This window comes from Bufo bufo, chromosome 5 (genome assembly GCF_905171765.1).
Source record: "Bufo bufo chromosome 5, aBufBuf1.1, whole genome shotgun sequence".
Taxonomy (NCBI): Eukaryota; Metazoa; Chordata; class Amphibia; order Anura; family Bufonidae; genus Bufo; species Bufo bufo.
Window position 1 is genome coordinate 27535320 of NC_053393.1, and position 15717 is coordinate 27551036.

General features: G+C 41.0%; 1 protein-coding gene across 1 annotated transcript in view; it reads left to right on the forward strand.

Annotated features, from left to right (window-relative positions):
• Positions 1-15717, forward strand: part of FAM135B (family with sequence similarity 135 member B) — a 115282-nt gene that overhangs the window by 20858 nt on the left and 78707 nt on the right. The window contains exon 3 of the mRNA XM_040433829.1: positions 5717-5856. Coding sequence (XP_040289763.1) covers positions 5717-5856 — 140 coding nt within the window. The remainder of the gene's footprint in view (positions 1-5716; positions 5857-15717) is intronic.

Genomic DNA, 15717 nt, shown 5'->3' on the forward strand with positions numbered 1-15717 from the left:
CTGACCACTTAATGTTACATAATTGAAAAGTTGTGACTTTTTTCAGTCTATGTTGCTATGAAATGATGAGACAATTGAGCAGCTAATATTAGTGTCACTTGCTCTCTGGAGGACCTAACTTGTCCATGATTTATAGTGATAGCCCACCAATTCCAATTAGAACTGTGCAATACTTTATTTATCCTATAGTGGCGCTGTGGAGAGATTTAACACTTGCTGTCAGGTTCCTTTGCAGATTACCATGAGATGGTAAGGGCCACTGCTGCAGGATACTATGTGATCCTTCTGAAAAATGGATTTTTCCAATGTGGAGAACCTAGAATACATAATCTTTACCATTTGGCAACAATGGTCACACAAAAGTAAGATATGCCAGTGTTGTCACCTGCGTTCAGCCTCACATGATGTATAGTAATGGCCTGGTAAAAAGATCTAAACTGAACATTACATTCATCATTAAAATGGTGTCTCCAGTATCTTGAATTTTCTAATAGATTTTTGCTCTGACCTTGAACACAATATAAAGTCTCCAGAACAAATTGATAATTAGAAAAAACTGATCCCTGAGACACCCAGCAAGAGCTAGTTAACTTCAGCGCTGTATTGTATCAGACATACCCTAGAGTGATATGTATATTCTTTTAATTAAGTACCAAGAAGCTGCTTCATTACACTTCCAGTTTTTCTGCATGCGTGACACGGAGCTGGAGGAAAACCTACTTGACTGAACACGCACGAATGTCAATGAAGGATGTGCAAAATTATGCAAACATGATGCCCTTAGCCATAACACAGTCTTCCAGATGGGGGATGAAAAAACCTTCACACCTAAAATTTTAATCTTTGTGGGTGGTACGTCACTATATGCCTGGAGAAAACTATCATTGTGTACACCTACCACATGCAGATGAAGCAGAGCCAATGGGAACATTACATCGTTATGTGTGGCTTCAACTCATAGACAGGTAAAGGTGCACATATTCTTTATGAAAAGGTTAGAAGAAACTGCCCATTTTTATGGGATTGGTCAGCTATGTCTGACAGATGTTAGGGGAAGAAAGAAGATTTGAACTTGCCTGATTCTTTGTTCATACAGGAGATATTATGCCTCAAGAGCTTTCTGGCTACACTAATAGTCTTGTCATAAGACTATGAAACCAATAGATGGCGCTGTTCATAAGTAGTGTAGATCACGAATTTTCCATGCAAATGGTTTTTAGCTGAAAAACAAGGCTGATTGTGCTTATTTGCATGTCTTTCCCATATGCCCATGTTTATGCAAATTAGTTTTTACATGACAAAACTGTATAGAAAGGTTATTGAATATTATGTTAGGACAATGAGAAAACTTTTTGTCTCCCTAATGATATTGATCTAGGTGCACAGGTCCACCCAAGCCATCCAACAGATCTGAAGTAACTTTGAGGCTTACTGGATCTCAGTCAGATGAGAGCTGGTTTGGAATGTCTCATAGTGCACAAGGCTGCCATTGTAAGGTATGCTGACTAAGCCTGTCATCTGTCTCATGGATAGATTGATGGCTTGCATATACCTGGCTTTTGGCATATATCCTTTTGTGTGGTTGTCTATTGTATATCGTAGATAATAGGCATCCAGCCATCCTCTTAATGCTGTTTCCACACCCTTTTGATAGGGTTTCCATCAAATTCTAACCTTTTTTTGTGAACCAGAAACTCTCTCTTCTTCAGAGCAGGGGGTGCCTGGTTTGATGCTCAGGTCTCCCATTGACTTTCATTGTATAAAACTGTACTCGAGCACCTGAAGTATTTGGCCGAGCACTCGAATGTGCAAGCATAGCGATGCTCGAGCCGAACAGTAGTTCGGCCGGGCATGCTCGCTCAACACTACTGCTTACTCACTTACTCTGCTATCTTAAGACCACTTCATTTTCGCAGAAAGTTACAGTATAAACATCCAAACAATGCAACCCCAAAAAGTCAGTTATCACAGTTAGATCTGCATGTGGCTGCATTCCTCCTATTCCTCTTGAATGGAATCAAACCTGATACTATGATGCCATAGTTCTGTATTTAAACACTATCAAGCTTGGAAGGGTCTTCTTTAAAAGTATACTGAATACCATCAAAAGTTGATGTCCCCATTGTGCTCCACATGGTCATAGTTGAAGCCTGTGATGGCCATCCAGCATAAAAACTAGAGATGAGTGAAGTTTTGAAAAATTCGATTCCGCAGCTTCGACAAAAGTTTGAGAAATTTGATTTCTTATTCCAGGCCAATCTGCCTAAAAGCAGCGTTTTCACATCTGGCATAAAAACAGATTTCAGACAGAATTGGAGTAAATGGATGTCAATACAATGACATCCATCCTCCAGTGTAGTGTAGGTTAAATAAAACGGAAATGAAAAATAACCGTGGTGTCAGAGCAACCCACCAGTTCTTGGCTGTGTATCTGTTGTCACTTGAGATGATGTTGAAGAGCGAGTCAACAATTCCAGTACAGCTGGAATGTTGATCAAAACACGACCACTGGATGGCAGTGGCAGTTCTGGTCTGTTGCTGCGGCTGCTGCTACCACCCGTTCTTCTGCTGCTACTTGTGCCAGCTACAGTATAATTTTTTTCCACTGCTCGTTCCTTTGGATGGCTCAGGCAACTGTCTGTAGACCATAGTGTATAATAGCTGTATCACTAACAGAACAGATTAGCTATGAATGTTAGTGCACTGCAGTTATGTACACAGTGATAAATTAGACCTGCCTGTAATACTGACGTACAGTAACTCTACAGCTAATGCAGTACACAGCCCTGCAGGGTATGGCGATAGTGAGGTCATGGTTACTTAGGCAAACGAGGGTTGCTCTTGGTTACTCACAATTTGTAGGGAAACCCTGGGCAGGCGTACAGCAGTGATGGAGAGGCTGGCACAGTAGTCCTCTGGGGCACTCTGTGTATAGGGACCAGGCTGGTGGTAGATGAGGTGCCCTGGGTGTTGCAGGTTTAATGTGCCGGTGGCAAGGTCCCTTTAAGATTCGTGACGCCAGTGCCAGTAACGGTGGCACACTGATTGATAGCAGTAATAAGTGAGGAACACAGTTTGCAGTGAACCAAAACTTCCTTTACTGGAAACAGTTAACTTTGTACAGTCTTTTAGGTTCAGTTCCTTACAGCAGTAGCAGTTTAAAGCAGGCTTTTACAAATAATGGGAGGCAACAATATTCTTGCAAGATACTCAGAGGGTAAAATACACTCACAGATCAGGCTGCACCTTTTCCTCAGAAATCTTTTGCACTATTTCTCAGAACTCCTGTCTGTATTGATCCCAAGGCCCGTATGCCCTATTGGTGGCTTTATCCTTGGTAAAGAAACTTCCTCAGGTATATATCTCCTTGCATTAAATAGATCCTTCTGCCCTTCAGCTCACTTGTTTGGCTGGAAACACTTCTGCTCTGCTCTGTACTGTACTTGGTAGGAACTGCAGGTTTCTCAGGAGGTAACTTTTCCCCTGGTAACATCTAGAAGCCTGGGCTGTCTAGCTGCATGTCAGAAGCTCACTTCAGCTGCTGCCTAGCTAAAGTCCACACTCACTTCTGACTCTACACACTCTCCCTGAACAGGACCTGACTATTTATATTAGGGGTTCCCTAGCTCCCTCTACTGTCTTGGAGGAGGAATTACACCCTAACAGGCCTGATAGTCATTTACAACAGGGAAATACACATAAAAGCATAGAAATACACATTAAAATGTGGTGTAAAATACAATGCCACTGTTCCACAGGAGATGGAGTAACAACGTGGCCCAATTGACCCTTGTGTAGTGCCCACATTTACCTAGTGGGACACTACACTAACAGAATGAATTAGCAATGACTCTTGGTGCACTGCACAGTTACTGCATGTACACAGTGTGGTGATGTGTACAGTATAAGTGCTGGGAGGCGTGTATATCCCACCCAGATACCTCAGCAGGGTGAGATAACTGAAATACAGAAAGCTGCAGTGGTTTCAGCAAAGTGTAGTTTGCTGAGACAGTTTTGTCTAGATGTTGTTCTGGGCTGGATTTCATGTGGACTTGGGGATAGGTTCGGTAGTGGGATCTGCCAGTCCACACCCTTCCACTACATGTATTGTCTGTTGCTGGAGGTGATCGCAGGTGAGGCCTGCTGCTGTAATCAAGGAGGGATAAAACCAACCCTCTGTGTGTCAGTCTGTGAAGAGAGGACTTGGAAACAGAGGCCTACAGAGGCTTTGGGTGGTCTCAGCCAGGCGGACTGAGGCGCCACAAGGCTGTGTGAAGCCGGATCTCTTCCCTGTCTGGACTTGTGTTCAATGAGCGGGTTGGAGCTTGAAACCCTGTGTATAAGCTGTGCTTAGAGGTGAGTCACGGAAAAGTACTTTGTATTAGTTAGAGCCCAGACGGGCAGAAGTTTATTACATTCTGTTTATGTTTGTGCTGGTGCGAAAATAAAGCATCACTTGGACTTTAACTCCATTGTCTGACGAGACGTCTGTGATTGCGACCCCCTGAGAAAGAGCGATCCCTTACAACAGCGATAAATTGTAGCAGAGTCTTTAGTTCACCAGTCTCCTACGCTCTCCCTCCTCTCTCCCTGCACTCTTTCTGCACTCTCCCTCTCCAATGTTGTCCTACACTGTCTGTTAGCAGCAACACTGTCCATAGTGCATGATGCTGTCACGGCTTGGTGGTAGTTGGCCGTGACACTTTCGCCGCGCATGATGTGTTGTTTGTTATGCATGCGTGTGCACTTCCCCTTTAAGGCTGTTTCCCTTCCCATTTCTGGGGTGTATGGGGTTAAGGTGTGTGCAAGGTGGAGCTGTGTTGGGCCTCTTGGTTCTTATTGTTCTGAGTTGTGCGCCTGAGGTCAGATAGTCTTCAGTGTCTTGAGGAGCTGGTACTTTTCCATCTGCCCAGTCCTTGAGGGACACCTTATGGGACATCGATGTCACCCATTTGTGTCTGTTGCTTTTACCCTACCTCACTTGTTGTATGTTTGGTGTGGGTTTATGTTTGAGGTTTGTTGTTATGTCTGGTTTGGTGTTTCATGTCGTGTGGGATGAGGGTTTTATAAGGCTCTGCCTAACTGTGACATCATAGGGGGATGGCTACCTGCAGATTGGCTGGCTGCACGGCATTATGGGTGATCCTGCGTTCCCGGGCTTGTCTCCTCGGCCCTTTCATATTCTAACATGTGCAGCCACCATTTTAGGAACATTGATAAACTTCGGACCGAATTCCAATTCCGATGCTTCGCTTCGTTCAACACTAATGAAAACCAAGCAGCACTGGCATGGGCCACCTTGTTAGCAACATGAGAAATTCTACAAATGCCATCCCCCACTGTAGTATTTCCCATGCTGCATGCTAAGTGGATTTTGTAGCACTATTTAAATGTCAAGTTGTCATGGTTAACAGAGGCTTCAGCTATGGCCAAGTAGAGGACAACTGAACTAACCTTAATTTTTTTTTGCCTAGAGGCCTGAGGGTAGTCACACAGTTACAGCAGTTGTCTCACAATGCAACCTTAGTCCATATACTTGAGCATATGGATATGAGAGAGGAACAATTGTATAAATAAGTATATCAGCCTATTCAGAAAATGTCTTAAAAATGTTCGATTGGTCAATGATTGGCCAAACGTATGATAGAACTCAGGTTGTAAGTGATTGAAATTTAATAAAAAAAACATTGACTCCAATATTTCTTTGTTTTTGCAGATGACCCTGGAGCATATTCCCCGTGTGTCTTTGATAATGTTGTATATAGTCGTATATTCCAGATCCTGTATAGGAATGAAGACCTTGATATTAATGATGTCATGATATTCAAGGTGCACTTATTTCTGGATGGAGAAAGGGTTGGTATTTCATAATTAAAAGTGATAGGTAGAATGGAATACTGTAGCCAGTTCACTTCTGACCTAACCAAATCCTTTCACAATGGAAAGTAATCTGAACGGTACAAACGCCATGTACATGATTATAACTACTATAATACTGCTCCTATGTACAAGAATATAACTACTATAATACTGCCCCTTATGTACAAGAATATAACTACTATAATACTGCCTCCTATGTACAAGTATATAACTACTATAATACTGCTCCTATGTACAAGAATATAACTACTATAATACTGCCTCCTATGTACAAGAATATAACTACTATAATACTGCCCCCTATGTACAAGAATATAACTACTATAATACTGCCTCCTATGTACAAGAATACAACTACTATAATACTGCTCCTATGTACAAGAATATAACTACTATAATACTGCCTCCTATGTACAAGAATATAACTACTATAATACTGCTCCTATGTACAAGAATATAACTACTATAATACTGCTCCTATGTACAAGAATATAACTACTATAATACTGCTCCTATGTACAAGAATATAACTACTATAATACTGCTCCTTATGTACAAGAATATAACTACTATAATACTGCCTCCTATGTACAAGAATATAGCTACTATAATACTGCTCCTATGTACAAGAATATAACTACTATAATACTGCTCCTATGTACAAGAATATAACTACCATAATACTGCCTCCTATGTACAAGAATATAACTACTATAATACTGCTCCTATGTACAAGAATATAACTACTATAATACTGCTCCTATGTACAAGAATATAACTACCATAATACTGCCTCCTATGTACAAGAATATAACTACTATAATACTGCCTCCTATGTACAAGAATATAACTACTATAATACTGCTCCTATGTTAAGAATACAACTACTATAGTACTGCTTCCTATGTACAAGAATATAACTACTATAATACTGCTCCTATGTACAAGAATATAACTACTATAATACTGCCTCCTATATACAATAATATAACTACTATAATACTGCCTCCTATGTACAAGTATATAACTACTGTATTACTCCTCCTATGTACAAGAATATAACTACTATAGTACTGCTTCCTATGTATAAGAATATAACTACTATAATACTGCCTCCTATGTACAAGAATATAACTACTATAATACTTCTCCTATGTAAAGAATACAACTACTATAGTACTGCTTCCTATGTACAAGAATACAACTACTATAGTACTGCTTCCTATGTACAAGAATATAACTACTATAATACTGCCTCCTATGTACAAGAATATAACTACTATAATACTGCTCCTATGTACAAGAATATAACTACTATAATACTGCCTCCTATATACAATAATATAACTAATATAATACTGCCTCCTATGTACAAAAATATAACTCCTATAATACTGCTTCCTATGTATAAGAATATAACTACTATAATACTGCCTCCTATGTATAAGAATATAACTACTATATTACTGCTCCTATGTACAAGAATATAACTACTATAGTACTGCTCCTATGTACAAGATTATAACTACTATAATACTGCCTCTTATGTACAAGAATATAACTACTATAATACTGCTCCTATGTAAAGAATACAACTACTATAGTACTGCTTCCTATGTACAAGAATATAACTACTATGATACTGCTCCTATATACAAGAATATAACTACTATATTACTGCTCCTATGTACAAGAATATAACTACTATAATACTGCTTCCTATGTATAAGAATATAACTCCTATAATACTGCTTCCTACAGGGAGTGCAGAATTATTAGGCAAGTTGTATTTTTGAGGATTAATTTTATTATTGAACAACCACCATGTTCTCAATAAACCCAAAAAAACTCATTAATATCAAAGCTGAATATTTTTGGAAGTAGTTTTTAGTTTGTTTTTAGTTTTAGCTATTTTAGGGGGATATCTGTGTGTGCAGGTGACTATTACTGTGCATAATTATTAGGCAACTTAACAAAAAACAAATATATACCCATTTCAATTATTTATTTTTACCAGTGAAACCAATATAACATCTCAACATTCACAAATATACATTTCTGACATTCAAAAACAAAACAAAAACAAATCAGTGACCAATATAGCCACCTTTCTTTGCAAGGACACTCAAAAGCCTGCCATCCATGGATTCTGTCAGTGTTTTGATCTGTTCACCATCAACATTGCGTGCAGCAGCAACCACAGCCTCCCAGACACTGTTCAGAGAGGTGTACTGTTTTCCCTCCTTGTAAATCTCACATTTGATGATGGACCACAGGTTCTCAATGGGGTTCAGATCAGGTGAACAAGGAGGCCATGTCATTAGATTTTCTTATTTTATACCCTTTCTTGCCAGCCACACTGTGGAGTACTTGGACGCGTGTGATGGAGCATTGTCCTGCATGAAAATCATGTTTTTCTTGAAGGATGCAGACTTCTTCCTGTACCACTGCTTGAAGAAGGTGTCTTCCAGAAACTGGCAGTAGGACTGGGAGTTGAGCTTGACTCCATCCTCAACCCGAAAAGGCCCCTCAAGCTCATCTTTGATGATACCAGGCCAAACCAGTACTCCACCTCCACCTTGCTGGCGTCTGAGTCGGACTGGAGCTCTCTGCCCTTTACCAATCCAGCCATGGGCCAATCCATCTGGCCCATCAAGACTCACTCTCATTTCATCAGTCCATAAAACCTTAGAAAAATCAGTCTTGAGATATTTCTTGGCCCAGTCTTGACGTTTCAGCTTGTGTGTCTTGTTCAGTGGTGGTCGTCTTTCAGCCTTTCTTACCTTGGCCATGTCTCTGAGTATTGCACACCTTGTGCTTTTGGGCACTCCAGTGATGTTGCAGCTCTGAAATATGGCCAAACTGGTGGCAAGTGGCATCTTGGAAGCTGCACTCTTGACTTTTCTCAGTTCATGGACAGTTATTTTGCGCCTTGGTTTTTCCACACGCTTCTTGCGACCCTGTTGACTATTTTGAATGAAACGCTTGTTTGTTCGATGATCACGCTTCAGAAGCTTTGCAATTTTAAGAGTGCTGCATCCCTCTGCAAGATATCTCACTATTTTTGACTTTTCTGAGCCTGTCAAGTCCTTCTTTTGACCCATTTTGCCAAAGGAAAGGAAGTTGCCTAATAATTATGCACACCTGATATAGGGTGTTGATGTCATTAGACCACACCCCTTCTCATTACAGAGATGCACATCACCTAATATGCTTAATTGGTAGTAGGCTTTCGAGCCTATACAGCTTGGAGTAAGACAACATGCATAAAGAGGATGATGTGGTCAAAATACTCATTTGCCTAATAATTCTGCACGCAGTGTATGTATAAGAATATAACTACTATAATACTGCCTCCTATGTACAATAATATAACTACTATAATACTGCCTCCTATGTACAAGAATATAACTACTATAATACTGCTCCTATGTACAAGAATATAACTACTATAATACTGCCTCTTATGTACAAGAATATAACTACTATAATACTGCTCCTATGTAAAGAATACAACTACTATAGTACTGCTTCCTATGTACAAGAATATAACTACTATAATACTGCTCCTATATACAAGAATATAACTACTATATTACTGCTCCTATGTACAAGCATATAACTACTATAATACTGCTCCTATGTACAAGAATATAACTACTATAATACTGCTCCTATGTACAAGATTATAACTACTATAATACTGCTCCTATGTACAAGAATATAACTACTATATTACTGCTCCTATGTACAAGAATATAACTACTATAGTACTGCTTCCTATGTATAAAAATATAACTACTATAATACTGCTCCAATGTACATGAATATAACTACTATATTACTGCTCCTATGTACAAGAATATAACTACTATAGTACTGCTTCCTATGTATAAGAATATAACTACTATAATACTGCCTCCTATGTACAAGAATATAACTACTATAATACTGCTCCTATGTACAAGAATATAACTACTATAATACTGCCTCCTATGTACAAGAATATAACTACTATAATACTGCTCCTATGTACAAGAATATAACTACTATAATACTGCCTCCTATGTACAATAATATAACTACTATAATACTGCCTCCTATGTACAAGAATATAACTTCTAAATTACTGCTCCTATGTACAAGAATATAACTACTATAGTACTGCTTCCTATGTACAATAATATATCTACTATAATACTGCTTCCTATGTACAAGAATATAACTACTATAATACTGCCTCCTATGTACAAGAATATAACTACTATATTACTGCTCCTATGTACAAGAATATAACTACTATAATACTTCTCCTATGTACAAGAAAATAGCTACTATAATACTGCTCGTATGTACAAGAATATAACTACTATAATACTGCTTCCTATGCATAAGAATATAACTACTATAGTACTGCTCCTATATACAAGAATATAACTACTATAATACTGCTCCTATGTACAAGAATATAACTACTATAGTACTGCCTCCTATGTATAAGAATATAACTACTATAGTACTGCCTCCTATGTATAAGAATATAACTACTATAATACTGCTCCTATGTATAAGAATATAACTACTATAATACTGCTCCTATGTACAGGAATATGACTACTATATTACTGCTCCTATGTACAAGAATATAACTCCTATAATACTGCTTCCTATGTATAAGAATATAACTACTATAATACTGCTCCTATGTACAAGAATATAACTACTATAATACTGCTCCTATGTACAAGAATATAACTACTATAGTACTGCTCCTATATACAAGAATATAACTACTATAATACTGCTCCTATGTACAAGAATATAACTACTATAGTACTGCCTCCTATGTATAAGAATATAACTACTATAATACTGCTCCTATGTATAAGAATATAACTACTATAATACTGCTCCTATGTACAGGAATATGACTACTATATTACTGCTCCTATGTACAAGAATATAACTCCTATAATACTGCTTCCTATGTATAAGAATATAACTGCTATAATACTGCAGTAGAACCATAGGGGTTTCTATGACACCTGCAATATCATTTTATCCTGTCCATAGCTGGCTAAAGGGGGAAGGGGGGCTGCTTTAACCTGATCTATCTCAGGCTGTTTAACAGCTACAGATATGACAATGGTCTTATTTTAGTTGATATACAGCCAAAGATAGAGTCTTCAGAGACCAGATGAGGAGTGAGATCTGAAAGTAATACCTGCAGATCTTATTCCCGACCTGGTTCATGAAGGTTCTATATGTGGCGGCTAGCACCTCAATCCTAGTCTTTTTTTTTTTTTAAGCCTAGCTTGTCAACCTAACAACGTATCTCTTATCTCTAACTGCTATTCAGCTTGAGATAGATCAGGTTAAACCAGCCCCACCCTTCTTCAGTCCAGAGAGAGGAGAGCGACATAGATCCTCATCTCTCTGTGTAACTACTGCACGTGCAACCAGGGGGAAGGGTTACATGGGCTTCTGTGCATGTTAACCTCCCCCTTCCCCCATCTATCACATTTTATAAATATACTCTCATCACATCTTCAGACAAAAGCGTCTATCTAGATCACCTCTTCTGCACCTACTGTAATTAGGCTGTTTTATAGATGTTGAGCTAGACATTTACCAACATTAATAATCACTACGTTAAATAATTTGCACTAAACAGTTTGTCACAGCCAAACAGCTGAGAAGCGCTGACAGGAGCTTTTCAGATCCTCCTCCTTGAATTTCTTTGTTTTGGTTTAGTTTCTCATCTCGTTAGTCTATCTCAGCTGTCATGCAGTTGGACTGATTGCTGCCCTTTAAGTTCCTCCCCATAATGCAGTAGTGTGCGGCTGATACAACTTCCTGGAGTGTGTGTGCATGCTGTTCCCAGTTCCCAGTTCTCAGTCGTCTGCAAGATAAGTGCTGTTTATGTATTTATGATTTTCTCTTTTCTGGATCCAGGTGACCCTGACTCCCTCCGTGTCAGTGTAGGGAGCCGGTGGTCGTGTCCCCTTACTATTGTAGGGTCTTCAGGTAATAGATAGCCGAGGAACGTGGATATGCGCCCATCCACCTTTGGGGTGTTCGCATAGGCTGAGCAGTGAGGGAGAGTGGCAGGTCTATTGCAGGGGTCTCCCTTTGTTCCTTAGTTGTGGATCCAGAGAGTCTTTGTTTATATGGTATTGTCTTGTTTCCTGTACACCATCCGTGACATTATCAGCCGCCAAAACCGTCTCAAGCATGGATACGGTTTCACTTTTGGCTGAACGCTTCCAGGGTCTTTCTTTGGAGGTAGCTGATCTCCGTAAGACTTTTTCTCAGTTTCAAGTGACCGGTTCAGCTTGCGTTCATGGAGTTTGTGCTGAGCCTAAGATCTCGCTCCCAGATACGTTCTCCGGGGGTAGTGAGAATTTTGTGCGTTTTAGAGAGGCTTGCAAACTCCATTTTCGCCTTCTTCCCCATTCTTCTGGTGATGAAGAACGGAGGGTGGGGATCATTATATCGCTGCTCAGGGGTAACGCTCAGTCCTGGGCCTTTTCGCTGCCGGAGGGGGCACGGCCCCTCCGTTCAGTGGATGAATTCTTTTTAGCCCTGGGTCAGATATATGATCATCCGGATCGTATTGCTCTGGCTGAGTCTAGACTACGTCTGTTATGCCAGGGTAAACAATCCGCAGAGATATACTGCTCAGAATTTCGGAGATGGGCAGCAGATACGGGTTGGAATGATGCTGCACTCCGAAGTCAATTTTGCCATGGTCTTTCAGAGGGATTGAAAGATGCATTTGCCTTTCATGAGAGACCTACCTCCTTGGATTCTGCTATGTCTCAGGCTGTTCGTATTGACAGGCGTCTTAGAGAGAGAGGAGAGATCTCTCCTTCCTGTCATACTCAGTCCCGGTACAGTGCAGCGGTCTCATTCTGTGCACAGGGGTCTCAGTCGCTGTCAGCCCCTTCTGAGCAGGAGTCCATGCAGCTGGGGTTGATTGCCTCTGACAATAGAAAATTCAGCCCGCAGGGGAGGGTTTGTTTTTGTTGTGGAGGTATAAATCATCTGGCAAATGTTTGTCCCTCTAGGAGATTCAGGCAGTTTTCTGGGAGTAATAAAGAGACAAAAAGGAAAAAATCTTTTAAAAATGTTCCGTCTGTTACTATTGGCAGGGTTGAGGCGGAAATTGAAGGTTTTCCGTTTGCTTGTAGTTCCCGTTTTGTCCTGCCTGCTAGGGTGGCGCTAGAGAGCAAGAGCATTTTTTGTGAGATTTTTGTGGATAGTGGAGCAGCTGTCAACCTCATTGATAATCAATTTGCAATAACTCATGGTTTCCAGGTGTGCACTTTGGGAAAGGATATTCCTGTTTTTGCTATTGATTCAGCTCCACTTTCTCAGAAATCATTAGAGGGCATAGTTCACAATATCCGTTTAATTGTGAGTGATGCTCATGCTGAGGATGTGTCATGTTTCGTCCTTAGCGGTTTGCCTACACCTCTAGTGTTGGGGCTACCCTGGCTCACTAAACATAACCCCACCATTGATTGGCAAGCGAGGCAAATAAATGGTTGGAGTGACTTTTGCAGAGAGAATTGCCTCATAACATCTGTTTCTGAGGTTTCTACTAAGACTGTACCACCTTTCCTCTCTGAATTTTTGGATGTCTTCTCTGAGAGTGGAGTTCAGGGTTTACCTCCGCACAGGGAGTATGATTGCCCTATTAATCTCATCCCAGGCGCCAAGCTGCCTAAATCTCGTTTATACAATCTCTCCCAACCTGAGAGGGTCGCTATGCGTGCTTATATCTCTGAGAGTCTGAGAAAAGGACACATACGACCCTCGAAGTCACCTGTTGCCGCTGGTTTTTTCTTTGTTAAGAAAAAAGATGGTTCTTTAAGACCTTGTCTGGATTTCAGGGAGCTGAACAGTATCACTATTCGTGATCCTTATCCGCTTCCTCTGATCCCGGACCTGTTTAACCAGGTTGTTGGGGCTAAAGTCTTTTCCAAATTAGACCTAAGAGGGGCATACAACCTGGTTAGGGTCAGAGAAGGAGACGAATGGAAGACGGCTTTCAATACCCCTGAGGGCCATTTTGAGAATTTGGTTATGCCTTTTGGTTTGATGAATGCCCCAGCCGTTTTTCAGCATTTCGTCAACAGCATTTTTTATCATTTAATGGGAAAATTTGTATTAGTGTATTTGGATGACATTTTGATTTTTTCTCCTGATTTCAAGACTCATAAGGAACACTTACGTCAGGTCTTGCTCATCCTGCGGGAGAATAAATTATACGCAAAACTGGAAAAATGTGTGTTTGCGGTTCCAGAAATTCAATTTCTGGTTTTTTTTGTCTCCGCTTCTGGTTTTCGCATGGACCCCAAGAAGGTCCGCGCTGTGCTTCAGTGGGAGCTTCCTGAGAATCAGAAGGCGCTGATGCGTTTTTTGGGCTTTGCCAATTACAGGAAATTTATTTTGAATTATTCCTCTGTTGTTAAACCACTCACTGATATGACCAGAAAGGGGGTGGATTTTTCTTCCTGGTCGGTGGAGGCGCGTAGGGCCTTTTCTAATATCAAGGAGAGTTTTGCTTCCGCTCCCATCCTAGTACAACCTGATATTTTGTTACCCTTCATAGTTGAGGTTGATGCTTCTGAGGTAGGGGTGGGTGCGGTCTTGTCTCAGGGTTCCTCTCCTGCCAAATGGCAACCGTGTGCCTTTTTCTCAAAGAAAGTCTCCTCCGCAGAGAGAAATTATGATGTGGGAGATAGGGAATTGTTGGCCATCAAGTTGGCTTTTGAGGAATGGCGCCATTGGCTAGAGGGAGCCAGACACCCTATTACCGTGTTTACTGACCATAAAAATCTGGCCTACTTGGAGTCAGCCAAGCGTCTGAACCCGAGACAGGCCAGATGGTCTTTGTTCTTTTCAAGGTTTAATTTTGTTGTCACGTTCCGCCCTGGGGTTAAGAATGTGAAGGCAGATGCCCTGTCACGTTGTTTTCCGGGAGGTGGGAATTTTGAAGACCCGGGTCCCATTTTGGCTATAGGTGTGGTGGTCTCTGCTCTTTTTCCTGAATTGGAGGCAGAGGTGCAGGCAGCCCAGTCAGAGGCTCCTGATCTTTGTCCTCCTGGGAGGTTGTTTGTGCCTCTCGCTTTGAGACACAAGATTTTTAAAGAACACCACGATACGGTCCTTGCTGGGCACCCGGGGGCAAGAGCCACACTGGATCTCATCGCTCGGAGATTCTGGTGGCCTGCGCTTCGTAAGTCGGTTGAGGGTTTTGTGGCAGCTTGCGAGACTTGCGCTCGTGCCAAGGTCCCTCATTCACGGCCATCAGGTCCTCTCCTTCCTTTGCCCATTCCTTCCCGTGCTTGGACACATCTGTCCATAGACTTCATAACGGACTTGCCTCGTTCCTCGGGGAAGTCTGTGATTCTGGTGGTGGTGGACCGTTTTAGCAAAATGGTGGTTTTATCCCTTTTCCTGGTTTGCCCAATGCTAAGACGCTGGCGCAGGCATTTATTGACCACATTGTCAAATTGCATGGGATTCCTTCAGACATAGTCTCTGATAGGGGCACGCAGTTTGTTTCCAGATTCTGGAAGGCTTTCTGTTCTCGCTTGGGGGTTCGGTTGTCATTCTCTTCTGCTTTCCATCCGCAGTCGAATGGCCAGACAGAGCGTGTCAATCAGAATCTGGAGACATATCTGCACTGTTTTGTGGCGGAGAATCAGGAGGATTGGTGTTCTTTTTTGTCCCTTGCTGAGTTTGCTTTAAATAACCGTCGTCAGGAGTCCTCTGATAAGTCACCATTTTTTGGTGCATATGGGTTTCATCCGCAGTTTCGGACTT